The 26898-nt window shown below is 42.9% G+C and overlaps 2 protein-coding genes across 4 annotated transcripts in view; one reads left to right on the forward strand and one right to left on the reverse strand.

Annotated features, from left to right (window-relative positions):
* Positions 1-15828: 15828 nt before the first annotated feature.
* LOC126073930 (serine/arginine repetitive matrix protein 1-like) lies at positions 15829-19398 on the reverse strand. Of its 2 annotated transcripts, none has more exons than XR_007516878.1 (2): positions 17962-18665; positions 15829-17121 (listed from the first exon to the last, which is right to left on the reverse strand). XR_007516878.1 is itself a non-coding variant. In XM_049881182.1 (2 exons), the coding sequence occupies exons 1-2, from the start codon at positions 19254-19256 to the stop codon at positions 17101-17103; spliced, it is 237 nt and encodes a 78-aa protein (XP_049737139.1). In that variant the 5' UTR covers positions 19257-19398; the 3' UTR covers positions 15829-17100. The 2 variants fall into 2 exon arrangements, 1 of the variants encoding a protein (XP_049737139.1); XM_049881182.1 differs by lacking the exon at positions 17962-18665 and adding an exon at positions 19041-19398.
* RAB4A (RAB4A, member RAS oncogene family) overlaps positions 18925-26898 on the forward strand; it is a 64334-nt gene continuing 56360 nt past the window's right edge. Inside the window, exon 1 of one of the 2 annotated variants that reach the window (XM_049881179.1) lies at positions 18925-19041. In XM_049881179.1, coding sequence (XP_049737136.1) covers positions 19011-19041 — 31 coding nt within the window. In that variant the 5' untranslated portion in view covers positions 18925-19010. The remainder of the gene's footprint in view (positions 19042-26898) is intronic. The other variant, XM_049881181.1, reaches the window with a different exon arrangement.

Consider the following 26898-nt stretch of genomic DNA (forward strand, 5'->3'; position numbering starts at 1 on the left):
TCCACAATAATCGTAGGAGACTTCAACACACCACTTTCGGTGAAGGACAGGACATCCAGAAAGAAGCTCAATGAAGACACCAAAATAAAGACACAGAAGATCTAAATGCCACAATCAACCAACTTGACCTCGTAGACATATACAGAACACTCCACCCAACAGCAACCAACTATACTTTCTTTTCTAGTGCACATGGAGCATTCTCTAGAATAGACCACATATTAGGTCATAAAGCAAGCCTTAGCAGAATCCAAAACATTGAAATATTACGAAGCATCTTCTCTGACCATAAGGCCATAAAAGTGGAAATCAATAACAGGAAAAGCAGGGAAAAGAAATCAAACACTTGGAAACTGAAAAATACCCTGCTCAAAAAAGACTGGAGTATAGAAGACATTAAGGATGGAATAAAGAAATTCATAGAATCCAATGAGAATGAAAACACTTCGTATCAGATCCTTTGGGACACAGCAAAAGCGGTGCTCAGAGGCCAATTTATATCAATAAATGCACACATCCAAAAAGAAGAAAGGGCCAAACTCAAAGAACTATCCCTACAACTTGCACAAATAGAAAGAGAGCAACAAAAGAAACCCACAGGCACCAGAAGAAAACAAATAATAAACGTTTGAGCTGAACTAAATGAAGTAGAAAACAGAAAAACAATTGAAAGAATTAACAAGACCAAAAGCTGGTTTTTTGAAAGAATCAACAAAACTGATAAACCACTGGCCAATCTGACAAAAGAAAAACAGGAGAGGAAGCAAATAACCCGAATAAGAAATGAGATGGGTGATATTACAACAGACCCAACTGAAATTAAAAGAACCATATCAGATTACTATGAAAAACTAAAACAAATTTGAAAACCTAGAAGAAATGGATGGATTCCTAGAAACACACAACCTACTTAAACTAACACAAACAGAGGTAGAACAACTAAATAGACCCATAACAAAAGAAGAGATTGAAAAGGTAATCAAAAAACTCCCAACAAAAAAAAGCCCTGGTCCGGACGGCTTCACTGCAGAGTTCTGCCAAACTTTCAGAGAAGAGTTAACACCACTACTACTAAAGGTATTTCAGAGCATAGAAAAGGATGGAATACTACCAAACTCATTCTATGAAGCCACCATATCCCTGATACCAAAACCAGGTAAAGACACCACAAGAAAAGAAAATTACAGACCTATATCCCTCACGAATGTAGATGCAAAAAACCTCAACAAAATTCTAGCCAATAGAATTCAACCACATATCAAAAAAATAATTCACCATGACTAAGCGGGATTCATACCAGGTATACAGGGATGGTTCAACATTAGAAAAACAATTAATGTAATCCACCACATAAAAAAAAAAGACAAGAATCACATGATTTTATCAATCGATTCAGAAAAGGCATTTGACAAAGTTCAACACTCATTCATGATAAAAACTCTCAGCAAAATAGGAATAGAAGGAAAATTTCTGAATATAATAAAGGGCATTTATACAAAGCCAACAGCCAACATCACCCTAAATGGAGAGAGCCTGAAAACATTCCCACTGAGATCGGGAACCAGACAAGGATGCCCTTTATCACCACTCTTATTCAACATTGTGCTGGAAGTCCTAGCCAGAGCAATTAGGCTAGATAAAGAAATAAAGGGCATCCAGGTTGGCAAGGAAGAAGTAAAAGTATCTCTATTTGCAGATGACATGATCTTATACACAGAAAACCCTAAGGAATCCTCCAGAAAACTACTGAAACTAATAGAAGAGTTCAGCAGAGTATCGGGATATAAGATAAACATAAAAAATCAGTTGGATTCCTCCACACCAACAAAAAGAACGTCGAAGAGGAAATCACCAAATCAATGCCATTTACAGAAGCCCCCAAGAAGATAAAATACTTAGGAATAAATCTTACCAGAGATGTGAAAGACTTATACAAAGAAAACTACAGTACATTTCTGCAAGAAACCAAAAGAGACTTACATAAGTGGAAGAACGTACCTTGCTCATGGATAGGAAGACTTAATGTTATAAAAATGTCTTTTCTACCAAAAGCGATCTATACATTTAACGCAATTCCGATCCAAATCCCAAGGATAGTCTTAAATGAGATGGAGAAACAAATCACCAATTTCATATGGAAGGGAAAGAGGCCCCGGATAAATAAGGCATTACTGAAAAAGAAGAACAAAGTGGGAGGCCTTACGTTACCTGATTTTAGAAACTATCATACCACCACAGTAGTCAAAACAGTCTGGTACTGGTACAACAACAGATACATGGACCAATGTAACAGAATTGAGCATCTAGACATAAATCCATCCACATATGAACAGTTGATATTTGAAAAAGGCCCCAAAACAGTTAAATGGGGAAAAGACAGCCTTTTTAACAAACAGTGAGGGCATAACTGGATATCCATCTGCAAAAAAAATGAAACTAGACCCATACCTCACGCCATGCACAAAAACTAACTCAAAATGAATCAAAGACATAAATATAAAATCTAAAACGATAAAGATCATTGAAGAAAAAATAGGGGCAATGTTAGGAGCCCTAATACATGGCATAAATAGTATACAAAACATTACAAGGAATGTAGAAGAAAAACTAGATAACTGGGAGCTCCTAAAAATCAAACACCTATGCTCATCCAAAGACTTCACCAAAAGAGTAAAAAGACTACCTACAGACTGGGAAAAAGTTTTTAGCTATGACATTTCTGATCAGCGCCTGATCTCTAAAATCTACATGATACTGCAAAAACTCAACTGCAAGAAGACAAATAACCCAATTAAAAAGTGAGCAAAAGATATGAACAGACACTTCACTAAAGAAGACATTCAGGTAGCTAACAGATATATGAGGAAATGTTCACGATCATTAGCCATTAGAGAAATGCAGATCAAAACTACAATGAGGTTTCATCCCGCTCCAACAAGGCTGGCATTAATCCAAAAAACACAAAACAGTAAATGTTGGAGAGGCTGTGGAGAGATTGGAACACTTCTACGCTGCTGGTGGGAATGTAAAATGGTACAACCACTTTGGAAATCCATTTGGCGCTTCCTTAAAAAGCTAGAAATAGAACTACCATAAGATCCAGCAATCCCACTTCTTGGAATATATCCTAGAGAAATAAGAGTCTTTACACAAATAGATATATGCACACCCATGTTTATTGCAGCACTATTTACAATAGCAAAAAGATGGAAGCAACCAAGGTGCCCATAAATGGGTGAATGGATAAATAAATTATGGTATATTCACACAATGGAATACTACGCATCGATAAAGAACAGTGAGGAATCTGTGAAACATTTCATAACATGGAAGAACCTGGAAGGCATTATGCTGAGTGAAATTAGTCAGTTGCAAAAGGACAAATATCGTATAAGACCACTATTATAAGAACTTGAGAAATAGTTTAAACTGAGAAGAAAACATTCTTTCATGGTTATGAGAGGGAGGAGGGAGGGAGGGAGTGAGGGTGGAAGGGGGCATTCACTAATTAGATGGTAGATAAGAACTACTTTAGGTGAAGGGAAAGACAGCACACAATACAGGGGAAGTCAGCACAATTGGACTAAACCAGAAGCAAATAAGTTTCCTGAATAAACTGAATGCTTCGAAGGCCAGCACAGCAGGGGCAGGGGTCTGGGCAACATGGTTTCAGGGGACATCTAAGTCAAATGGCATAATAAAATCTATTAACAAAACATTCTGCATCCTACTTTGAAGAGTGGCGCCTGGGGTCTTAAACGCTAGCAAGCAGCCATCTAAGATGCATCAATTGGTCTCAACCCACCTGGATCAAAGGAGAATGAAGAACACCAAGGACACAAGGCGATTATGAGCCCAAGAGACAGAAAGGGCCACATGAACCAGAGACTACACCATCCTGAGACCAGAAGAACTAGATGGTGCCCAGCTACAACCGATGACTGCCCTGACAGGGAACACAACAGAGAACCCCTGAGGGAGCAGGACAGCAGTGGGATGCAGACCCCAAATTCTCCTAAAAAGACCAGACTTAATGATCTGACTGAGACTGGAAGGACCCCGGTGGTCATGGCCCCCAAACCTTCTGTTGCCCCAGGACAGGAACCATTCCCAAAGCCAACTCTTCAGACAGGGATTGGACTGGACAGTGGGTTGGAGAGGGATGCTGGTGAGGAGTGAGCTTCTTGGATCAGGTGGACACTTGAGACTATGTTGGCATCTCCTGCCTGGAGGGAAGATGAGAGGGTGGAGGGGGTTAGAAGCTGGCAAAATGGACACGAAAAGAGAGAGTGGAGGGAGAGAGCAGACTGTCTCATTAGGGGGAGAATAATTGGGAGTATGTAGCAAGATGTATATGGGTCTTTGTGTGAGAGACTGGCTTGATTTGTAAACTTTCACTTAAAGCACAATAAAAATTATTTAAAAAAAAAAGATACCATAAAGAAAGGGAAAATTGGAAGACATAGACTGTGAGACAATATGTGCCACTCGTATCACTAGGTAACCATTCATCCTCATATGCCTACTACAATCCCAGTTATGTTATGAGATACTGTTATCAACTGCTTTCTTTCCAAAAGTATCTGCTTTAGCAAAAAATTATATGTGTTTACCCTATTAATAAACAATAAAGTATTAGTATCCAGATTATATAAGGAACTCCTACAAATCAATAATAATAATTATGAAAATTTCAGTACAAAAGGGGGCAAAAGTTCTGTGCTTGCTTTTGCCAGGATCTTAGCAGTGTTATCAGTCCAGGGCCACTTTGACCCCTGAGTTTTCCCACTTTGCTGGGGCTGGAACAGCACTTTCCTCATGGGTCCTATTGTCCAACGGTCACTGCTCTCTGCTCCCTGTCTACGTTGCTTGTTGTTTCTTTATTCATTTGTTTTGTCGTTTGGTACTTGGAGTGTCTCCTAAATTTCTAGGAATTTAAAAAACAAAATGTTTATTTAGACATCATGTGTGCTGTAGTTTGTCCAGAACACAGCTATGTTTTAGTGGAATGGCCCTTCCTGCTTGAAGGAGACACCTCCTCCTGGTAGCCACCCTCCAGGAGGGCCTCGATGGTCCTCACACTTCCCGATGTCCATGCCTTTCTGTAGTTCCCCGCCCCATCCCGCGCACACCCGTCCACCCACACTGAATAGGGTTGACCCAGGTGACCAAGAGGGTACTATGGAACAGTGCGTGCCTTCAGAGGCTGAGTGAGAAAAGACATCCTGGCTTTTGCCTTCCTGCCTTTTGGATCACTAGCTCTTGGAGAAGCCAGATGCTATATGATGAAAATATTCAAGCAGACCTATGGAGAGGTCCACATAGTAAGGAACTGAGGCCCCCTTCCAACAGCCATGTGAGTGAGCATCTTGGAAGCAGACCCTCCAGTCCCAGTCAAACCTTCAGGTGACTGCAGCTTCATGCGAGACTCTGAGCCAGGACCTCACAGCTAAGCTGCTCCAGATTCCTGACCCACAGAAACTGGGGGACAATAAATTTTTGCTGTTTTTTAATCTACTACATTCTGGAGTAATTTGTTACAGAGCAATGGAAAACCAATACATCCCTTTAATTTATTATAATTCCGTCCCTGTGCATCGCTACCTTTGGCTCACTTGAGAAGCAAGTTTTCATGATCTCTTCCTTTACAATGTTTCGACTCAAGGATCCTGGGAAAGTAACTTCAGAGCCTAGATTAAAACCGTTCGGTTATACTACCTCACGGCTTGCTTTGTGTAACAATGTAATGTTGTAAGTGTTCTACAATTAACAAAATGCTTTTCCTTACATGAGCACATACCATCCTCACACTAACCCAGGGGTAGAGAAACAGTTATTTTTGCATTTCTCCATTTTGTAGCTAATAAAACTGAGGGTCAGATTAACATAATTTGTGCAAGGTCACACATGTGGTAAGCAGTGAGCTGGGACTCAGACCAGGTCTTCTGACTCCAAAACCTAGATTCTTTCATAAATTGCATTCGTGCCCTTAGCTGTAAATTCATGGAATTGTCTTGGAGTCCCCTTGGTGCTGGCTTTCTCAGCCAGTCAAAGCACAGCCTAGCCAACAAGCATTCTGGGTGATAATATCAGTGTTGTCCACCAGGGGGCACCGCTTGACCAGAAAATTAAAAAAAGAAAATACCCTGTGGTTTAAAAAAAAAAAATTTTTTTTTCATTGAATTCCCTTAATAAGTTTGTTTCTTAATTTTATTTCTTAAACTAGGAGAGAGATTCAAGGGTTTCCTGATATTTCAAACAGCAAATATCCAAGTAGCTTCAGTAAAAAAAAAAAAAAAAAAAATTTTTTTTTATAAAGCTCCCAAATTCCAGAAGCACTTTTCCTATAATCAAAATTCCCAATTCCCTCAGGGCATAGGTAGCAGTGGAGTTGGAATCCTTCAGGAAGAGATGGGGGAGCTCTTTGGAGTCTTTACCTGGCACCCCTCTCTTGAACTGTCAAGAAGGCTTAAATTGGGTGGAGGGGGCAGGAGCTCCTCTGGACCTGAGAGTCCAGTGAGATCATACATCTAAAAATAAGCTGAAGAGTAAGATGGCAGCCTCTCCAGGGCTGAGGTCAGTCTCCCACCTCAGTGAAGTAATTTTCAATGCTAAGCAAAGCTTCACAAGAACAGAAATCTGCATTAGACTGTCCCCTCCTTGTCAGGCTCCATCACTGCCCTCCACCACCCACTCAAACACGTCTCCCATAAAGTTGCCCAAAACACCATTGCATTGCATAATGGTTCCCAGAGAGCCCCCAAGTTGCTAAACCACTTCTCCCACAAACAAAATTTCCAGTTCCCTCAAAGCTAACAGTAAAGAAAGGCTCCTCCTTACTCAAATGTGAAACTCTTTTGGACTGAGCAAGAAGGGGCTGGAAAGAAAATTCACAGAAGTGGCCACTGTATAGGTAGCCCCTGACTCCTGCCCTGAACAGCCCATCTGTTTCTTGGGGTTCTGGCACTTAGCCTTAACAAAGATGGTGGCTCATCTGATGTGATAGAAAGGTACAACATATCCTTTGCGGTCACTTTCACTGCTTCCTTACAGGTGGTACCAGCATTCATTCAGTCATTCATTCTACAAATACTTGTTGACCATCTAAAATGTGCCTGGCATTGGGCGAGGTGCTGGGTTGGGGGTGGTACAACAACAAAGGTAAGGTCTTTGTCCTCACAGAGTTTACATTCTAAGGTCAGAGGACTCCAAACTTCTTGCCCAGCCAATACTGAACTACTGCAAGTGGAAGAGATGGGGGAGGAGAGAAGAAGCCAAACAGATTGTACTTTAAGAAGGAAATCAATTATCTTAATTAAGGACTTTTGTCCTTGGCTCTTGACATGATCATCCCTAAAAAAAGGTGAGGGAATGCAAGAGGAATGGTGAGACTCGGGAAGGAGGAAGGAAGATGGCAAGCTATCCCTTCCCACAAGTTTTTGGAGGGAGCTCTTGTCTCAATTTGGCAGCTTCCTCTGGATAGAAAGCTATGACCGACTGACTGAAAGAATGAAAGGAAGGGCTGAGTCTTGTAGGGAAAGGGAGTGGCCCACAAAAAATACTTATAGCTTGAAACTAGCCCATAAAATATTTCTAACCTATATATATTTCTAACTGTGTGAAGTACCAGGGAAATATCTCCAAGCAAGAATGCCTACACTACACTCAGACATAACCATCCCATCCACTGCATTTACTGCTCCACTTGGTCTCTGTGCTTCTCACCATCCTATTTTCCACATACTGTATGAGGAAAACCTGAATTTAGGGGTCTGTACCTCACTTCTGAGAAGACACCAGCAGCAGGCTGTACAAATGCAAGGTGTCTTAGGCTGGGTTCTCCAGAGAGGCAAAACCAATGCAGCTTATAAATATAGAGAGAGAGAGTTATGTAAGGGAAAAGGTCACGTGTTTGTAGAGGCTGGGAAGTCCTCAGTCTGTGGGTCAGGCTAACAGGCTGTGGAGGCCAACAAATTCCAAGATTGACAGATAAGACGGCAGGTAAGCTGCTAGTTCAAGTCCCAAGAACCGGAGGAGCCAGCTGCAGAATTCAAAGTGAGCAAAAGCCAGCAATCCTTGCCAGAAAGTCCACCTATATTGGATGCAGGCCACATCCCCAAGGAAAATCCCTTCCAACTGACTGGCTGCTCGCAACGGATCTCATCAGGGGGTTGATTACATTATATCAGATCTCATTATGGAAGTGATTACGTTGTTAAAAAGCTGCCAAACTACATCATATAATTGCCAAACCACTGAGGATCATGGACCAGCCAAGTAGACACACAACCTTAATCATCACTCGTGGTATTATTATGGTACTGGCAAGGCAAATTGTATGATTTGATGTGCATTTTGGTGATGGAAATGGTACATGCTACATATACTACATGGTATTCATTATCGGTCTTGGACCCGGCAGCTAATATCTCCAAGGGAAAAAAAAAAGAAATTCTAATGACTCTGACATAAATCTCTCCCTCTCTTATAAAATCAAGAGAACAATAGACCCAGAAAGCTTCTTTACTTAGGCCTCGTTAGTCTTCACAAGCAGACAAATTTCACTGAACCAAAGAGTAGAAATGGCATTGGCTACTGTTTGGCCCAAGGAAAGAGCTGGTGGCTGCACAAGTGATGGAGCTAGACAGAGGGAGGAAGTCTGAGAGAAGGCTGCAGGTAGATGACATGGTGGGTGTTCTTTACAGTGGGAAAGTCCCCACATCTACCTCAGAGAACATATCACATTTCTACAGGTTGTTATGGACTGAATTGTGTTCCCCTCCAAAATATATATGAATTTGGCTAGGCCATGATGCCCAGTGTTGTGTGGTTGTCTTCCATTTTGTGATCTGATATGACTATCCTAAGTGTTGTAAATCCTAACTTCTATGATGTTAATGAGGCAGGATTACAGACAGTTATGTTAATGAGGCAGGACTCGATCTACAGAATTAGGTTGTATCTTGAGTTAATATATTTTGAGATATAAAAGAAAGAATTGAGCAGAGGGGGGAGGGACCTCATTACCACCAAGCAAGAAGAGCCAGGAGTGGAGCACATCCTTTGGACTCGGGGTCCCTGCACTGAGAAGCTCCTACACCAGGGGACGATTGATGGCAAGGACCTTCCCCCAGAGCTGACAAAGAGAGAAAGCCTTCACCTGGAGCTGGCACCCTGAATTTGGACTTCTAGCCTCCTAAACTGAGAGAAGAAATTTCTCTCCGTCAAAAGCCATCCACTTGTGGTGTATCTGTTACAGCAGCACTAGATAACTAAGGCAGTTGGTACTAGGAGAGTGGGGTGCTGCTCTAATGGATGCCTAAAATGTGAAAGCAGTTTTAAAACTGTGAATGGATAGAAGCTGGAAGAGTTTTATGGTGCATAACAGTAAAAGCCTAGATTACCTTAAAGAGACTGTTGGTGGAATTATGGACCTTGGACAATTTTGGTGAGGACTCAGAAGGAAATGAGGAGAGCTGTAACAATGGAGACAGTGCAGATAGCGAGAAGCAGCAGCAGAGAAATGGCAGCAGCAGAACCAGGAGACTGACCCAAGATGGCATAGGAGCTGACCCATGGAGGAAGACAGCTGAGAGCCTTTGGGTAGAAGGCTTCCTGGCAGAGTTCCTGCCCAGGCCTCTGGGCACTTGTTGGCAGAGCTAGGCTCCAGAGCTCTCATGGAGCAAAAGAGCTGAGTGCCTTTAGGCCTAGGTTTACTGGCAGAGTAGGGTGCCTCCAGGCATTTAAGCTAAAGAGCTTTGGAACACTTGCCTGAGCAGGGCAGATGCCAGGCTAGCCAAAGGCCAAGGGGCCAAGAGGCCAAGGAACCAGGAAGCAGAAGTTGAAAAGACAAGGAGCCCAGGAAGCAGAGCTGCCTCGGTCTCAAAGCGTAGGACCACAACCTCTGGGGTCTCAAATTGTGGAACCATGGCCTGCTAGGTCTCAAAGGGTGGGGCCACAGCCTCCTAGGTTTCAAAGAGTCAGAACTTCACCAACTTGATTCCAGAGTGTGGGAATGCCATTCACAAGTGCCAGGGGGATGGGGCCAGATCTGCTGCTGAAAGCTGAGGGCGTAGGGCTGCCATGCCCAAGTGGCAGAACAGGGACTGCCATTGCCACTCAGATGGACTTAGAGAATTTCTTATTGTTAGATGCTGTTGAGTCGGTTCCAACTCGTAGCAACCCTACGTATAACAGAACAAAACGCTGCCTTCCCGGGTCCTGCACCATCCTCACAATCATTGCTATGTTTGAGCCCATTGTTATAGCCACTGACTGTGTCCATTCATTTCGCTGAGGGTGTTCCTTGTCTTCACTGACCCTCTGCTTTACCAAGCATGATGTACTTCTCCAGGTACCGGTTCCTTCTGGTAACATGTTCAAAATATGTGAGATGAAATCTCACCATCCTTGCTTCTAAGGAATTCTGGCTGTACTTCTTCCAAGACAGAGTTGTTCATTCTTATGGAAGTCCCTAGTATATTCAATATTCTTCACCAATATCACAATTCAAAGGTGTCAATTTTTCTTTGGTATTCCTTATTCATTGTGCAGCTTTTGCATGCATATGAGGTGATTGAAAATACCATGGCTTGGGTCAGGTGTACCTTAGTCCTCAAAGTGACATATTTGCTTTTCAACACTTGAAAGAGTTGTTTTGCAGCAGATTTACCAACTGCAATTCAACCTTTGGTTTCTTACTGCTGCTTCCATGGGCACTGATTGTGGATTCAAGTAAAATGAAATCCTTGACAACTTGAATATTTTCTCCATTTACCATTATTTTGCTTATTTGTTCAGTTGTGAGAATTTTTTTTCTTTATGTTGAGGTGCAATCCATACTCAAGGCTGTAGTCTTGATCTTCATCAGTAAGTGTTCCCAGTCCTCTGCATTTTCAGCAAGCAAGGTTGTGTCATCTGCATAGCACGGGCTGTTAATGAGTCTCCCTCCAATCCTGATGCCATGTTCTTCTTCATATAGTCCAGCTTCTCACATTATTTGCTCAGCATACAGATTGAATTCTTCGCAATGTTATGCATAATTTGTTGTGACTCATGCAGTCAAATGCCTTTGCATAGTCAATAAAAAAATCTTTCTGGTATTCTCTGCTTTCAGCTAAGATCCATCTAACATCAGCTATGATATCCCTGTCTCGACATCCTCTTCTGAATCTGGCTTGAATTTCTGTCAGTTCCCTGACGATGTACTGCTGCAAATGCTTTTGAATGATCTTCAGCAAAATTTTACTTGTGTGTGATATCATATTGTTCAGTAATCTCTGCTTTCCAATGGATCACCTTTCTTTGGAATGGGCACAAATACGGATCGCTTCCAGTTGGTTAGCCAGGTAGCTGTCTCCCACATTTCTTGGCATAGAGGAGTGAGCACCTCCAGTGCTGTATTCATTTGTTGAAACATCTTAATTGGTATTCAGTCAATTCCTTCAGCCTTGTTTTTTGCCAATGCCTGCAGTGAAGCTTGGACTTTGCCTTAGCCTGCTAGCACTACTATAACAGAAATTCACAAGCGGATGGCTTTAACGAAGAGAAATTTATTTTCTCACAGTTTAGGAGGCTGGAAGTCCAAATTCAGGCTTTCTCTGTTGGCTATGGGAGAAGGTCCTTACCATCAATCTTCCCCTGGTTTAGGAGCTTCTTAGCACAGGGATCATGGGTCCAAAGGATGCGCTCCTCTCCCAGCTCTTTCTTTCTTGGTGGAACTAAGTTCCTCTCCCCTCTGCTCAGTTTTCTCTTTTATATCTCAAAATAAATTGACTCAAGATGGAACCTAATTCTGTAGATTGAGTCCTGCCTCATGAACATCATAGAGGTTAGGATTTACAACACTTAGGATAATCATATCATTATGATGTGCTGGATAACCACACAACATTGTAATCATGGCCTAGCCAAGGTGACATACATTTAGGGGGGGAAACACTTCAATTCATAGCAGACTTCTTCCTTCAATACCATCAGTTCTTGATCATATGCTACCTCCTGAAATAGTTGAATGTCTACCAGTTCTTTTTGGTACAATGACTCTGTATACCTTCCACCTTCTTTTGAGGCTTCCTGTGTTGTTCAATACTTTCCCCACAGAATCCTTCAGTATTGCCACTTGAGACTGAATTTTTTCTTCAGTTCTTTCAGCTTGAGAAATGCTGAGTGTGTTCTTCCCTTTTGGTTTTCTAACTCCAGGTGTTTGCACATTTCATTATAATACCTTACTTTGTTTTCTCGAACCACCTTTTGAAATTGTCTGTTCAGCTCTTTTACTTCATTTCTTCCATTTGCTTTAGCTACTGTACATTCAAGAGCAACTTTCAGAGTCTCTTCTGACATCTATTTTGGTTTTTTCTTCCTCCCTTCCTTCCTTTCTTTCATCTTTTCTTGCTTTCTTCATGTATGATGTCCTTGATGTCATTCCATGACTCGTCTGGTCTTCAGTCATTACTGTGAGTTAAATCTATTCTTGAGATGGTCTCTAAATTCAGGTAGGTTACACATAAGGCAGTGTTTTGGCTTTCATGTATTTGTTCTAATTTTCTCCAGCTTCAACTTGAACTTGCACATGGTCTATTCTGCATTTGGCCCCTGGCCTTGTTCTGACTGATTATACTGAGCTTCCCCATCATCTTTTTCCACAGATGTAGTCTATTTGATTCCTGTGTATTCCATCTGGCTAAGTGCACATGTACAGTTCATGTTGTTGAAAAAAAGTGTTTGCAAGGAAGAAGTCGTTGGTCTTGCAAAATTTGATCATGCAATCTCCAGCATTGTTTCCATCACCAAGTCCATATTTTCAACTACTGATTCTTCCTCTTTGTTTCATTTGCATTCCAGTCACCAGTAATTATTCATTCATCTTGATTGCGTGTTTGATCAATTTCAGTTGATAAAAATCTTCAATTTCTTCAAATTTTGCCGTAGTGGTTGATTCATAAATTTGAATACCAGCCATATTAAATGGTCTTCTTTGTAAGGATGTGGATATTACCCTATCACTGATAGTATTGTACTTCAGGATATATCTTGAAATGTTGTTTTTGACTAAGAATGCAACACCATTCCTCTTTAATTTGTCATTCCCAGCATAGCAGACCATATGGTTTCTGATTCAAAATGTTCAATATCAGTCCTTTTCAGCTCACTAAAGCCTACGATATTAATGTTTATGCATTCCATTTTAGTTTTGACCACTTCCAATATTACTAGGTTCATACTTTATACATTCCATGTTCCAATTGTTAATGGTTGTTTGCAGTTGTTTCTTCTCAATTCAAGTCTATGCCACAACAGCAAATGAAAGCGCTGAAAGCTTTACTCCTTCCATGTCATCAAAGTCGACTCTACTTGGAGGAGGTAGCTCTTCCCCAGTCATATTTTGAGTGCCTTCCAACCTGACGGGATCATCATCTGGGGTTGTATCAGACAATGTTCCACTGCTATTCATAAAGTTTTCACCGGCCAATTTTTCAGAAGTGGACTGCCAGGTCCTTCCTCCTAGTCTGTTTTAGTCTGGAAGTTCTGCTGAAATCTGTTGACCATGGGTTGCCCTGCTGATATCTGAAATACCAGTGGCATAGTTTTCAGCATCGTAACAACACAAAAGCCACCACAGTATGACAAACTGACACGAGTGGTAAACTAGGAGAATGGGGCTTCCTAAATCCAAGAGAGCCAAATTGCTGTCCCAGAGGGCCTGGAAGGTGGAGCTGAAGCCTAGGGCCAAGGGGTCTCTACTCAGAACCCGGAGGGTGGCCAACACCCAGAGTCTGGAGGACAGGGCTATTGCCTAAATGGTCTCAGAGAACAGAGGGTTGTTTTCAAGCCTTGAGAGCTAATGTAATGTATTTTGCTGACTTGCCTGGTGCCTGTTATCCCTTCTTCCCCTCCAATTTCTTTCATTTGTAATGGAAATGTCTATCTTGTGCCTGTTCCACCATTGTACTTTGGAAGCAGATAAATTGTATTCTAGATTCTACAGATGAAGAGGAATTTTGCCACAGGATGGAATTTGGACTTGGAGTTGATTTAAGACTTTTGGGATGATACGATGGGGTGACAATGTTTTACATATGCAAGCGACATAAAATTTTGGGGAGACAAAGAGTGGAATGTTATGGATTGAATTGCGTACCCCCAAAATGTGTATCAACTTGGCTAGCCCATGATGCCCAGTATTGTGTGGTTGTCCTCCATTTTGTGACCTGAGGTAATTACCAAAGTATTGTAAATCCTAACCTTTGGATTGAGGCAGAATTAGAGGCAGTTATGTTAATAAGGCAGGACTCAATCTACAGGATTAGGTTGTATTTTGAGTCAATCTCCTTTGAGATATAAAAGAGAGAATTGAGCAGAGAGGAGAGGGACCTCATTATCACCAAGCAAGAAATGCTAGGAGCAGAGCACGCCCTTTGAACCTGGAGTTCCTGTGCTGAGAAGCTCCTCGACTGGGCAAGATTGATGACAAGGACCTTCCCCCAGAGCTGACAGAGAGAGGAAGCCTTCCTCTGGAGCTGGCACCCTGAATTTGGACTTCTAGCCTCCTAGACTGTGAGAGAATAAATTTCTCTCTGTTAAAGCCATCCACTTGTGGTATTTCTGTTACAGAAGCACAAGATGACTAAGACACACGTAAGAGCCAATAATCCCCTGTCCAAAATTCTAAAAATCAGCCAACTTAGGCATGCAAAATGACATTAGAGAACTTTGGGGGACAGATAGAAAACTTCTGTATCATGATTTTTGTGGTTGTTACACACTGTGTACATTTGTCAAAACTCATTGAATCGAACACTTAAAATTGATTATTTTATTGTATGTAAATCATACCTCAAAAAACTTGATTTAAAAAAATTTTTTTTTAAACCACTCATAAAAGAAAATTCTGGCTCAATGTATTTGGTAGGGATTGGCGAGAAAATCCAAAAGGAAAAAACACTTGTTTTGCAAACCATCTTTTTAACAAGAAGCCAAGCCAAAAACAGACCATTTCATATGCACGTGAAAGCTGGATGATGAATAAGGAAGACTGAAGAATTGATGCCTTTGAATAATGGTGTTGGCAAAGAATACCGAATATACCATGGACTGTCAGAAGGAGGAACAAATCTGTCTTGGAAGAAGTACAGCCAAAATACTCCTTGGAAGCAAGGATGGTGAAACTTGATCTCACACTCTTTAGGACATGTTATCAGGAGGGATGAGTCCCTGGAGAAATATATCGTGCTGGGTAAAGTAGAGGATCAGCAAAAAAGAGGAAGACCCTCAACAAGATGAACTGACATAGTGGCTGCAACAATGGGCTCAAACAGCAACGATCTCGAGAATGGTGAAGGACCCAGCAGTGTTTTGTTCTGTCGTACATAGGGTTGCTATGAGTCGGAATCGACTTGACAGCACCTGACAACAACAACAACAATGAAAACATAGAAACATAAAGGAAGGATAATTCTATGGTACTTTTCTATCAGCAAACAGGTAGGAAAATGAAATTAAGTGGATAGAAGACCCTTGAAAACATGCTTAGCAATGTAAGTCAATCACAAAAGAATATTGTATAATCCTGCTTATACAAAATATCTAGAATAGGCAACAGTATATACAGACCTAGGTTTATTAGTGATTACAGTGGGTGGGTAGGAGGAAGGGTGGACTTGTTGCTTAGGGGACACTGTGCTTCTGCTAAGGGAAATAGAAATATTTGCAAACAGAGAATGGCAATGGCTGCACGACATGATGAATACGCTTAAAGTCACTGAATTGTACATGAGAAAAATTGTGAAATGGCAAATGTTTTGTTACATATATATTTACCACAACTATAAAAAGAGTATTCACTGTATAAAGTCAAAACAATAACAATGTATTTGGGGCTGCAGAAGTATAACATCAACAGCACAAAGCCTGGGGGTCGGGGGAGAAGAGAAGCAACCTGTGGTAAACTTCCTGTATTCTACACTTCCTGTCCTCTTTGAGACAGGTGTAGCCACGTGACTTGCTCTGGCCAATGGAATGTAAATGGAAGTGACTGATATATATATATATAAATTCTTCATGGAATCTTTAAGAGCTAACACACAATTTGTCGATTTCATTTTTCTGCATCGGTGATCACAGAAGCATGTATTTAGATGAAACTTGAGTCAGCCAGGGTCGATAAGTGCCTCCAATGAGCCCAGCCTCTCCGCCAACTGGCATGGGGCAGGTCATCTGAGTGAGAGATCAACTTTGTTAAGTCACAGATATTTTGAGAGAGCTTTGTTACCGCAGCTAATTTAGCTCATCTAACTATTTCTTAACTATTTCTAACAACAGAGGTGCCCAGTCAGAGGTGGTTTTGTTTGGCACTGGAAAGCAAGCTAGCATGGTGGCCTCTGAGGTCTCTTCCAACCTGAAGACATGAATTATATGCCATAGGCTTTACTAGCCTGGGTGGCCAACTGAGGTCACATTTCAAGCTCCCTTCTGCATGTGCAGAATTTAGCTCATTTCAATGTAACACCCTAGTATTTCTTAGTCCTCACTTGCTCAGAAAGAAGTCCCCTCATGTTCTTCAATGCCATTACCATAGAAAGTCACCACGCCACTAAAGCTGTGGCCAGTGTCCTCCATCAAGCCTAGCTCTGCCAAGGATGACATGTCCCCTCGTTCCCAATGCTGCTGCTCCTTGCAATTCAGAACCAGGCTGGATTCTCATCCCGAAGCCTTTTTAGGGCTCCCGATCCAGGGGCTGTGCCACAGTTCCAGATCTGACCCTCTCCCAAGGATGCCAGAAAATCTCTTCAGTCATCATTCATCTGTCCCGTTGGTCACTTCACTTACCTGTCCTCACCTATATTGTTCTCTACCAGTCCTAGGGAACAGGAATCCTTGTGAGGTTGGCAGCACCCTGAGGCTCCTAGTCATTTAATGTGAAGTCATGACACATTCTTGAACATTGCCAGGGAGCAGGAAGAAAAACAGCAGCTACTTGAGGGAACCACTGACCTAGGAAAAGTGAATGGGATCTATTTTTAGTTGGGAGAAATCTTTCTCTCTTCATTTTTCCTTTAGATGAATCTCCAATGTGCCTAGGCTTTTGGAAAACTGCCTTCACTCTGCCACAAACCTCCCCTGGAAGGAAAGGAGAAAATAGTTGGCAAAAACACAAATTAATTTTGCAATAATTTTTTCTTCCAATCAACAGTACCTCAGATTCAAAGGAGCCTGAGAATATTTAAAAGAAACTTGTTTTCTTTCGAAGACCCACAGTTACTGAGATGCAAAGTACCTTTCTACATTTGTATTCAATGATATTTGGTTCTTTCAAGACAGTTCCTTAATATTCTTTTTTCTAGTTGTGATTTTGGCTTTACACTTGCAAAACTAAATAATCTCTTTGGGTGGTTTTTCCAGAACAAACAGGCTTTCCTCAAAGACCTAAATCTTTATTTTCCACAAAATAGAAAATTGCTCACAGCTTTGCAATGACAGCTTAATTTTTATTTCTATTACCCTGTCCAGGTTTCAGAGCTTTTTCAGGCAATAACACAAGCTACAGGTATCCAGTGACGCCTTTCTCACCCACAGCAGCTCCTGGCAGGAAGAAAACTCCTGCCAGTCTTAGACCTAAAGAATGGGAGACCTATCTTCAGGTGAGGCTGTCTTTTTCCCACTTCCTGGATCACTATCTTTCCCCTGAAATGTTTTAATCTGTTAAACTTGGGAATCTAAATCAAACCTAAATGCAGAAAGCCAAACAATACAGCAATAAAAAATCAGCCATGGAGCAACAAATACACACAAAATAATTCTAGGAAATTACGACTCTTGAAATATGGGGCCTTCTCTGTAACTTAGAAACAAGAGCATTTATTTGCTATAGGATTAGAGAGAAGAGTGAAATCTAGAGCCAAGTAGCCATGGGGGAAGGGGGGAGAAAGAGGCCTCAGGGAAGGTCTGGTGCCAGCTTACGTGGAGGATGGAGCCAAATGGTTTCGGGGAAAATGTCGGTGCTGGAGTGTTGCCACAGTCCAGGCCACTTGGGAAGCCTGAACTATGCTTAGCCAAGGCACATTTTAGCGTTCTACTCTGTCTTCGAAACAAGGTTGGGCCCTAAGAGATACACGTGTGGCCCTGGTCATAGTCGGTGCATCAAACTCCCAACCAAAATTCCTTTTCCAGACAGAACGGGATTCTGGATTCGGCTTTGCTCTTTATACCGGAATGCCCAACCAAGGATCCTCCTAACCTCAGAAGCCCATCATCCCCAGCTGGGAGTCGGGAGGCCCTTCCTGCTGACTGTGAGCATTCCCTAACAGTGGGGCGCAGAGCTGGCGGGCTGCAGCCTTCGGGGCTCTGCAGCACCTGTGCACGTTGGCGTCCGTGTCCCCCACACCCGCTCAGCCTCGCTGAAAAGACTGGGTTTGAAAGTTCGGCCTGTCGGCAGGTGAGCTTGTTTCCCTCTCACCGGGCTGACTCACGCCCGCAGCCACAGGTACGCTCTGGCTGTGCACCTGCGCCGTCCCTGCTAGCTGCACATTAACCAAGCTCTGGAGTTTGTAATCCCAGCGTGAAGGGAGCCTTCTCCCGGCCGCGCGCCCCAAATGACGACGGTGAAGTCTCTCCCAAGGCTGGCCAGCTTGCACCCGGACCCCTTTTCCCCCTCCCCCGGGCCCTTCGGCTGCTCAGTGCGCGCGGCTGCAGCGACCGCCCCTCGGCAGGCCCCGCCGCCCCTCGGATGCCGCCCCCACCCGCGCGAGCTCCGCCTGCGCACGCGCGCTCTGGCGGCCGGCCGCGGCCCTCCCCGGGAGCGGCGGTGTGCGCCTGCGCGAGCCCGGCGGTCCGGGCCGAGCCGCAGCCGCGGGGTGGCGGGCGGTTGCCGTGGGAGCCGCCGGCCCCTCCCTCCCTCCCCGCCCCCACCGCCGCGCCTCCGAGACGCAGCGAGCGACCCCGGCCCCCCTCGCCCGCCGGCCGGCCCGCGCTGCAGCCGGTGACCCGGGGAGAGGCGGCGCCGCTCCAAGATGTCGCAGACGGCCATGTCCGAGACCTACGGTAGGAGGCCCGGGCGGCCGGGTCCGCGGGTCCGGGGTCTCGGGCGGGCGCCTCCGGGAGGGCGGCGGGGCCACGCACGCCCCCCGCCTCTTCGGCTCCCGCCGGCCTCGGCCGGCCGACAGCCCTGGCTTAGTCCGGCGGGCGGGCCGAGACCCGGCTCCACCTGCGGTTTTGTCCCAGCGAGGGGCCAGAAGGGCTCGGGGCCACGCCTGCATTTCAGTGTTTGACCTTTGCTGGTTTTCAGTTCCTTCTTTTCTGCTGGAATTGCATCCCTTCCGCAGGTGGCCTCTCAGATCACTTATTTCTAGCTCCTAGGGGTTTTTAGCCCGTTCTGGCTTGCAGCGGTCTTGTCTCCGTTTTAAGACCGTAAGCACCTTGGACGCAAAACCCTGCCTGATCTTTGTTTCTCCTACAGCGTGGAGAGCTGAGGTGCTCAGCAAATATTTATTTGAATAAATGAAAGCCTTCGCAGTTCACAGGCAGTGTTGGTTTTTAACAGCCCTGGGTGGTAGGAATAAACAATACCGTATCCTTCTACTTGGTATAAGGGTTGAGCACGTGTTTACCAGCCTCTAATCATTTTAGGAGCCCAGGTGGCTGTGGCTGCTAACTCAAAGGTCAGCAGTTTGAATCCACCAGCTGCTCCTTGGAAACCCAATGGGGTAGTTCTCCTCCGTCCTGTAGGGTCGCCATGAGTCGGAATCGACTTCAGGGCAGTGGGTTTGGTTTTTGGAATCACTCTTTCAGGTGTATGTATTCTCAGATTAAGACTTTGGTTGGGAGTTTTTGCAGCCTTGGAGAGAGAGAGGCTCAGGTTCAAAAGTATATGCCTCCAGCCAGCCAGTCCTGTCTCCATCTCTCCAGGCATTTGGCTTCTGCAGTGACTGTCATCCCATTCCACAAATGAGTGTGGAAACTCTGTGGTGAAGCTAGGTGCTTTGGTGCTAGGCCCTGTGCATGTGGCAGGGAGCCCAGCAAAGCTGGTCTTTGGTCTAGTGGGGAATACGGTGTTAATTATGACACTAATGAATGAGTAATAAAAACCCAGACAACATTCTGAAGAAATGTAATGATCTAGAAGTGTGTGAAAAAGAAAGCTGGCCCAGACCGGGGAGTCGAGGAAGGTTAGCAAGGCAGCACCACAGAACAGCTTGTGCCCAGGCCCTGAGGGGAATGGAACTCCAATAGAAGAATGTGGTTTGGCATCCTGGAGGAGAGGGATGAGGAAGAAGCACAGAGGGAAACAGGGCCCTCGGTGGGACAGGGCTTGGTGAAGGGTTTTGGTATTTCTCCCAAGAGCAATGAGAAGCCTTTGGTGGGGCCAGAGTGGATTTGGTCTATCTTTGACCACTACTGTTCTTTGTGACAGTCGTGGCATGATGCCCTGTTCTTAGAAGGCATAGGAAGCCCTCCATGAAGTCACAGGCTTCATAAGCACCGGTCTTGTCAGAGCTGTAAACGCCAGTGTGAATCACGTCCATGTGGTCTGCTTCCCTCTGTTAACTGGTTCTGTCTACAGTCATGAACTTCATAAGGAAAATATATTTCTCTAACAAATGCTGGCCATACCTTTACTTCTCTATTTTCAAGTGTCCCTTCCCCACACTTTTTTTCTTTAACCTAGGTAAGTTGTAGTGGGGAGGAATGGGAAGTCTAAATGAGAAAATGGGGTGCAGGGGGCAGGGGGAGTCCATGAATTAATTGGTATGAAAGGAGGACAGACTGGAATAGTTCAGGAGATTAGTTTTTAAGTTTTGGTTTTCTTGATATGAAATGATAAAATACAGTATAACTTTGGCGTCTAATTCTTCACTTTAGACCCAGTTCATTGAATTTTTGAGCATCATAGGTTAACTAGTTAAACCCTGATCATAAGGTTTTGAGCATTAGTGACTTAGTTATCCAGTGCTGCTACAATAGAAACACCATAAATGGGTGGCTTTAACAAACATTTATTTTCTCACAGTTTACTAGGCTAGAAGTCTGAATTCAAAATGCCGGCGCTATAGGAAGGCTTTGTCTCTGTCAGCTCTGGAGGAAAGTCCTTGTCTCTTTGAGCTTCTGCTCCTGTGTGGTCTTCATGTGGCTTGGCCTCTCTCTTCCCCCATCTCTGCTTCTTTCACTTGCTTGTTCAATCTTGGTATACCTTAAAAGAGATTGATTTAAACATATCACCCAGTCTCATTAACATAACAAAGACAACCCATTGCCAAATGGAATTATAACCACAAGCATAGAGGTTAGGATTTATAGCACATATTTTGGAGGGTGGGGGGGCACAGTTCAGTCCATAGCATTCCACCCTTTGGTCCCCCAAAATTCGTGTCTTTCCCACATGCAAAACACATTCACCCCATCACATCGTCTCAAAAGTCTTAAATCAACTCTAAGTCCCAAATCTCATCTTCTAAAATCATCTAAATCCAATATGGATGAGACTTTAGGTGTATTCCATCCTGGCGCAAAACTCCTCTTCATCTGTGAACCTGTGAAATCTAGACCACAAGTTATCTGTTTCCAGAGCATAATGGTGGAATAGCACAAGGTAGACATTTCCACTCTAAATGGGAGAAATTGGAGGGCAAGAAGGGATAACAGGTATCAAGCAAATCTAAAATCCAGCAGAACAATTTACATTAGCTCTCAAGGCTTGAAAATAATGCTCTGTTCTTGGGACCATCTGGGCAAAGCGGTCCAGACTCTGGGTGTTGGCTGCGCTCTTTGGATTCTAGGTGGAGACCCCTCGGCCCACTGGAATGGCAACCCTGCTCCCTTGGCTTTGGTGGCCTCGTTCTCCTAGTTCTACCTGAGTGGTGAACCCACACCCTTGGCACCAACAGGCCCTGCTCTTTTACCCCTTGGGCATGGCAGCCCCACCCCCTCAGCTTTGGGCAGCAGCACCATTCTCTTGGACAAACTGAATGGCAGCCCCATACTCCAGAATCAGGTTGGAAAAGATCTGACCTAGGAGGCCATGGCTGTACCCTTTGAGACCAAGGCATCTCTGCTTCCCGTGCTCCTTCCCAGTTACGCTGATCTCCAAGCCACTCCAGGGATGGTCTTTTTCTTTTCTTGGAGAACAACAGATGTAGCTCCTTTGGTCTGTTTCCTTCCTGTAGAACTCTAAGATACAGCATTCTTTCCTTCTGTTCTTTCTCTGCCCCCTTCAGTCTAAGCTGGTAGGTTTTCTGCTGTGGTAGTTGGTTAGGTCCTTCAGTCACAGGCTTAATCTCTTTAACAAAAGATTGTGTAGCCACATCCTTGCTGGAAATTTTAAAGCCTAACTGAAAGGACACTGAAAGTCCACATTTCTGGCAACATTCTGTTGCTGGTACCATATGTATTTTCTAAGACGATAGAGACTTCTCTGTAGCTGTTCTCAGTTCCTTCTGAGCTCTTACCAGCATTGCCTTTGATTTGCATAATCCTGCCAACAGTCTCTTCAGGGCAGTCTAGGCTTTTACGATTGGGCACCTTAAAACTCTTCCCATTACCCAATTCCAGAACCATTTCTACATTTTAGGTGTTTATTAGAGCAGCAGCCCCATTCCTGGTACAAATTCTGCCTTAGTGATATAGTGTTGCTCTAACAAAAATACGATAAATTGGTGGCTTTAACGCAAACATTTATTTTCTCACAGTTTAGAAGTCCAGAATATGCTGGCTCTAGGGGAAGGCGTTCTCTCTTTGTTGGCTCTGGAGGAATGTTCTTGTCCCTTTGAACTTCTGCTCCTGGGCGATCTTCACGTAGCTTGGCACCTGTCTTCTCCCATCTCTGCTTGTCTCGCCTGCCTGCTTGTTTAATCTCTTTTATATCTGAAAAGAGATTGACTCAAGATACACCCTACACTAATCAGTCTCATTAGCATAACAAAGACAACCCGGTCCTAAATGGGATTATAACCACAGGCATACAGGTTAGGATTTACAACATATATTTTGGGGGGACATAATTCAGCCCATAGCAGTTAGTATGCTCATTTTATGGTACCCTCTGAATATGTTTTCACTTTTTACTAACTTTGAATTTAATCTTTCACCCATTAGAAAATTAGTTCTGGAAAGAGGGAGTGTGGTGCTTGAAGTTGCCTACTTGAGATAAAACCTTCACCAAAACCAAGGACTAATCTGTCACCTGCACTTACCATTGGCCATATTTGCCTAGCATTGTTCCCCCAAAAACAATCAGGGCCCTTCCTTCCCGGAGACTTGCCTGTAAGCCAACAGGTAAAGGAATGTTTGCATGATCTTAAATTCCTTTGAGTTCTGTGCTCTTGTTTTAGTTTCTGTAAACTGAGGCTCTGTGTAGCTTTACAGGGATATGATGCAAAAAAAGATCCAGTGCTTACAATGTGCTATTAATTCACTGTATCTATCTGCTTTGTAGCATATTAAGGCAGTATTTCACCATCTGTGGACTGGGCAGTAGTTGCTCTGAAGCCACGAACCATGGGAATACTGTAATTCATTTTCTATAATATTGTAACACAAAATTGAAATCTTAGATAGGAAACCTGAGTCCCTCAATCTGAATGTTGCTAACCTGAAATAAGGTTCTTCCAGATATTGTTAGGTCTACGACATTGCTAAAGCCCTGGCCAATTATTATGACTTTGAACTCCCTTAGACACTTTGCTTCTGTCATCAGACACCTGGGAGATCCCACATCAGCCATAAGTAATTCCTGACACCAAGAGTTATAGGGCTAAACTGACAAGTCAAATATGTAGCACCAAGCAAAAATGCTCAGGAACAAGTTAAAAAATTTAATTGGTGGGGAAAATGCCAGGAAAAAAAAAATTAAGTGTTGAGGCAGTTTGAGAGTGAGGAAAAATATAAGACAGATTTCTACAAATTGAAGGTTATGCCATCTACAGTGGAAACAATTTATGAAACAAAAGAATACACAACTCTAATTGCTGGTCCTGTGCTTTTTTTTTTATCGTAATAATACTCTTGGTATTTTTATTTCGTGCTTTATTTTGAAAACGGCTTGGTATTATGGTTTTTACCATATAATTCTGATAATTGTCAGAATATTAGCTTTTAACAATGTATCATTATAGGTTTTGGTGGTCAAAAGTGATGAAATCCAGGCTTGATAAGGCAGGATGGAATGAGGAGGTTATGGTGGATGAAGGAAATAGTGTCTGCAGAGATGCCTGGTCCTAATAAAGTATAAAATAACTTGCTGTTAGGGAAATCGCCTGAGCTGTATATTGAATAATTACCAAAAAAGTATGTCATGGGAAAATGCTAATATTTAGTATGTACTTTATGTTATTCTGCATCCTAGGGATTTTTAATCTGTTATTTTATTTAACCCTGTCAACAGCCCTGTAAAGTAGATGCTGTTTTATAAATTAGAAGCTGGGCTTTAGGTTAACTTGCCCAGGGTTACATAGGTGTCGGGTGGCAAAGCAAACCATAGTTGAAACCCAGATCTAGCTGACTTGAAAGCCGTGCTTCTCTCACTATGCAGAATTGTGGATTTCAAACAAAATTTGAATGACCCAGCAATCCCACTCCTAGGTATATACCCTGAAGAAGTAAGAGCCGTGACACAAATAGACATGTGCACACCCATGTTCATTGCAGCATTATTCACAATAGCAAAAAGATGGAAACAACCTAAGTGCCCATCAGTGGATGAATGGATAAACAAACTGTGGTATGTACACACAATGGAATACTATACAGTTATGAGGAATAATGAGGAGTCTGTGAAATATCTCACATGGATGAATTTGGAGGACATTACGCTGAGTGAAATAAGTCAATCACAAAAGGACAAGCATTGAATGAAACTACTATTATTTAAAAAAAAAGTTTACACACAGGAAAAAAAAAATTATTTGATGGTTACCAGGAATGGGAGGGAAAATTACTAACTAGATAGAACCAATATTCTATATTGAATATTCTGTACTGAATAATCTATATTGAATATTCTGTATTTAATAATCTATATTGAATATTCTGTATTGAATATTCTGTATTCTATATTGAAGAATATTGAATATACTACAGACTGCCAAGAGAACGAACAAATCTGTCTTAGAAGAATACAACCAGAATGCACCTTAGAAGCAAGGATGGCGAGACTGCATCTTACATACTTTGGACATGTTGTCAGGAGGGATCAGTCCCTGGAGAAGGACATCATGCTTAGCAGAGTACAGGGTCAGCAGAAAAGAGAAAGACCCTCCACAAGGTGAATCGACACAGTGGCTGCAACAATGAGCTCCAGCATAACAACGATTGTAAGGATGGCTCAGGACCAGGCAGTGTTTCGTTCTGTTGTGCATAGGGTCGCTATGAGTCGGAACCGACTGGACGGCACCTAACAACAACAATAACAAAGATAGAACCAAAAACCCCAAACCTGTTGCCATGGAGTCGATTCTCACTCATAGCGTTTCCAAGGTGCAGCTGGTGGATTCAAACTGCCAACCTTCTGGTTAGCGGTCGTAGCTTGCCATAGCTCTTAGCCACTTTGCCACCAGGGCTCCAACTACATAGAAGACTGTGTTAATATTGGTAAAGGGAAAGGCAATACACAATATGGGGGAAGTCAGTACAACATGACCAAAGCAAAGGAAGACACTGAGAGGAACACAAGAATGAAGGGCAACTAAGGTAATTACAGTAATATAGACAATCCTGCAACAATAGTATTAACAAACTAATTTATGAATGGATACCTAGGTAGATAGGTGTGCTGAAGAAGTGTGGGACCATGTAAGGGAGCACACCCACCTGCAGATACAGGTTTGGTTGTGGATATTTCTACACAGGTAATTGCAGGTGCTGCGTGTGTATTAATATAGACAGTAGAGCACACAAGGGGCACAGTCATGGAAATTTCCTAGACTTAATTAAACACCTCAAGGGACCAAGTTCCTAGGCTCGAAGGCAAAGGACCATAGATTAGGGAGACATGTTCATCAAGCGACACAACACAGCTCATGAAGACAGCATCCTGCATCCTACTTTGGTGAGAAGCATCTGGTGTCTTAAAAGCTTTCGAGCAGCCATCTGAGATGCAACTGTTTGTCTCGTACCGTCCAGAACAAAGGAGAGTGAAGGGAGCAATTAGTCAAAGGACTGATGGACTACGTGAACCACAGGCTACACTACCCCAAGACCAGAAGTACTAGATGGTGCCTGACCACCACTACTGACTGCTCTAACTGGGATCACAACAGAGGGTCTCAGACAGAGCAGGAGAAAAATGTAAAACAAAAAGTCAAATTCGTAAAAAAAGACGAGACTTCCTGGTCTGACAGAGACTGGAGGAACGTCTGAAGCTGTGATCCTAACATACCATTCTGACCTGGACCTGATGCCTTCCTGGAGACCATCTTCCAGCCACATATTAACCAGGCCCATAAAATAAACAATAGCACCCAAGAGGAACGTGTTCATTATAACAGTCAATTATATGATATCAAAAGGACAACATTTGCCCAAAAGCAAAGATGAGAAGGCAGGAAGGGGTAGAAAAATCAGACGAAAGGAAATGGGAAACCCAGGGTGAAAATGGAGAGAGTGCTGACACATTGTGGGGAATGAAACCAAGGCCATGAAACACTTTATGTAAAAAAAAAAAATAAACTATTAAATGGGAAACTAATTTGCTCTGTAAAGTTTCATCTATAGTGCAATAAAAAATTAACCAAAAAAAAAAAGGATTTGAAAAGTAAATGTGTTTAAAAAAAAAAAACCATTACCTTAATATCATAAAAGACAGGACATTTAAGCAATGTCAAAAAAGGAAGCATATGACATCAGAATGAAGGACATTTATTTAAACTGAATAAATTCATCATTTTAAATATTTGTATTGGTTTTTAT

Source organism: Elephas maximus, chromosome 3 (genome assembly GCF_024166365.1).
Source record: "Elephas maximus indicus isolate mEleMax1 chromosome 3, mEleMax1 primary haplotype, whole genome shotgun sequence".
Lineage (NCBI taxonomy): Eukaryota > Metazoa > Chordata > Mammalia > Proboscidea > Elephantidae > Elephas > Elephas maximus.

Excerpts from the sequence above, each read along its gene's own strand:
- LOC126073930 (XM_049881182.1), bottom strand. The coding sequence starts at position 19,256 with ATGCAGGCGTGGCCCCGAGCCCTTCTGGCCCCTCGCTGGGACAAAACC. Across the intron at positions 17,122-19,040 it reads GGCCGCCCGGGCCTCCTACC|GGGAGGTTTGTGGCAGAGTG; the intron begins GTAGGTCTCGGA and ends CTTTCCTTCCAG.